The sequence below is a fragment of the Echinococcus granulosus genome (genome assembly GCF_000524195.1).
Source record: "Echinococcus granulosus chromosome Unknown EG_S00125, whole genome shotgun sequence".
NCBI lineage: Eukaryota > Metazoa > Platyhelminthes > Cestoda > Cyclophyllidea > Taeniidae > Echinococcus > Echinococcus granulosus.
Genome location: NW_020170505.1, coordinates 212,073 through 214,145, shown reverse-complemented (window position 1 = coordinate 214,145; position 2,073 = coordinate 212,073). Strand labels below are relative to the sequence as shown.

At 37.1% G+C, this 2,073-nt stretch overlaps 1 protein-coding gene across 1 annotated transcript in view; it reads left to right on the top strand. All coding sequences in view use genetic code 11, as the record gives it.

Moving 5' to 3' along the window:
* EGR_08955 (hypothetical protein) overlaps positions 1-2,073 on the top strand; it is a gene marked incomplete at both ends in the record, with an annotated part of 7,436 nt that overhangs the window by 3,498 nt on the left and 1,865 nt on the right. The window contains 3 exons of the mRNA XM_024498204.1: positions 11-180; positions 493-667; positions 1,403-1,477. Coding sequence (XP_024347403.1) covers positions 11-180; positions 493-667; positions 1,403-1,477 — 420 coding nt within the window. The remainder of the gene's footprint in view (positions 1-10; positions 181-492; positions 668-1,402; positions 1,478-2,073) is intronic.

Genomic DNA, 2,073 nt, shown 5'->3' with positions numbered 1-2,073 from the left:
AATTTTCCAGAAATGTGAGAACGGTGACTCCGACGTTACCAATACATTTTTGAAACAAGCGCAAACTTTAGCTATTATTTTAACATTTATCTCCAATGCCTTCAATTTCGCATCAACATTTACATTCATCCGAAGGATATATCCTTCGTGTAACTCTTATGCTTTTACCTCAGCTTTTAGGTAAGGTAATGTTTTGATTTTGTGTAAAACTGGCAATCCGACTTGACTGCTGATGGCTTACCTATTAATACTTCTTTAAAAGATAAAATAGTAGCATGAAAATGAAAAGGAAATCTCAATGCCTAGCGACTCAAAATCTACCCCCCATGGCTTGCCACGGTTGAGTTTGTTTCCTGGGTACTAGGAGAATTGCAATTGTATTTCTCCTAATATTTTCTCGGATTCTTATAAGGTTGTTTTAAACACTTTTACAAGTCTCCTTTTCATAGTAATACGCAATCCCTTATGATATTTTTTATTTGCTTTATAAAGAAGAAATTGGTGCATTTTGAATTATATAGTCTTAACAATGGTACATTTCCTGTGGATTTCACAAATGATGATTAAGTTGTCACCTTTAAAACAATTTTGTCAAACTTTTCTTACGAAATGGTTTTTCCAAGCTTTACCCGAAATACATTTGATACAGCGCTCATTTGCTAATAGAGTCCGAACTTTTACCTGCTTTTGAGCAGATGCATGAAGCGAAGAAGTGCTTAAATTTTGCCTTTCATATGCTCTACCAGTCCTGCAACGTATGTCGCTTTAGAGCTTTGACACTTTTGTATCATTTCTTGAAAGACACGAGTCCATCAGACATTTTTACGCACTTTGAGAAGAAAGGTGGTATTGTACAAGGGTAAATCAGCTTGCGTGCACCGCAATTTCCCCTCTTTAGGACGAATGGGCTTTTATCTTGTGCATACAGTGCCTAAAATTCTGAAATGATTTATTGCATATTCCCGATTGTGCAAATTTCCACCTTTCTGCTTTTATCCAAACATGCTACAAAGCGGTCCTCCTCTGTTTTGTGTTACTAGCGCATATTGTTGTTACGCTTGAACAGTGACGCAGTCCCCACAAGTGTACTTTACTTAGTGCAAAACATTTTGAGCTTGGACCCTACAACACTGGGTAAAACGGTTTTTTTTAATGCGCTGAAACGCAAAGCCCCAAAAAATGACAAGACAGTATTTAAAACTTAATCTAGGTAAAGGTACCTACTTTGCTTTTTTTCTAGTGGATGCATTAGGGAGCGCTACTGCTTAACACTCATTTTGAAATATGAAATAAGCCAGCACTTTTTTCTACTGATAAAGTAACTGTGTCACTTTTTATGGATTTTTTGTTGTTAAGACATCCCACGGTACTACATCATTTACTTTTCTTTTGTTTTGAGTAGCTTTCTCCACCTCTACAGATCCACCCAGTTGCCTTATGGTCTACAAACCCAGCATTATTGACGCTTAACACATCAGTAAATGAAGCATTTAAAAATTTGTGAAAGAAAGATTGAATTTTACAGCATCTGATTGCGAGCACATATTGCTAGATATTGTATGCGTTAAACCATAATCTGTTTTACGGGATTACGTTTTACGAGATTAAAACGTACGCTCCGTTAGCGCCAGGACTTAACTTCACAGTACTGCTAGTACACCCTGGATTAACCCCAGCTGCCTCCAAGTGTGTGCAGATGTGGACGTATCCAAAATTTAATCACTAATCTTTGTTAAAGAGAGCGTGGATTTTGCAGCCCCTATTAAGATACCTGCCTTAGGTTCTTTCCTGATTGATGTCAGAGGAATGCCGACTTTTTACTAGATGAATAAATGGACGTGTGCCAATCCATCCCTACGATCACCTCAATGAGGCAAACATGAATTGAATGTCAGGAAGACTTGGCAAGTTTTCTCATTTCTACACAGATGATTGCGTCTTGCAGTAGATACAGATACAAAATGTTTATTTCTCTCTCAAACAGTGTGTGTCTTAGTGGCGAGTACATCTATCGAAATAATTATTTTTTCTCTAAAGGACTATTTAAATTTCTTGCCCTTCTTTGAAAGCGAA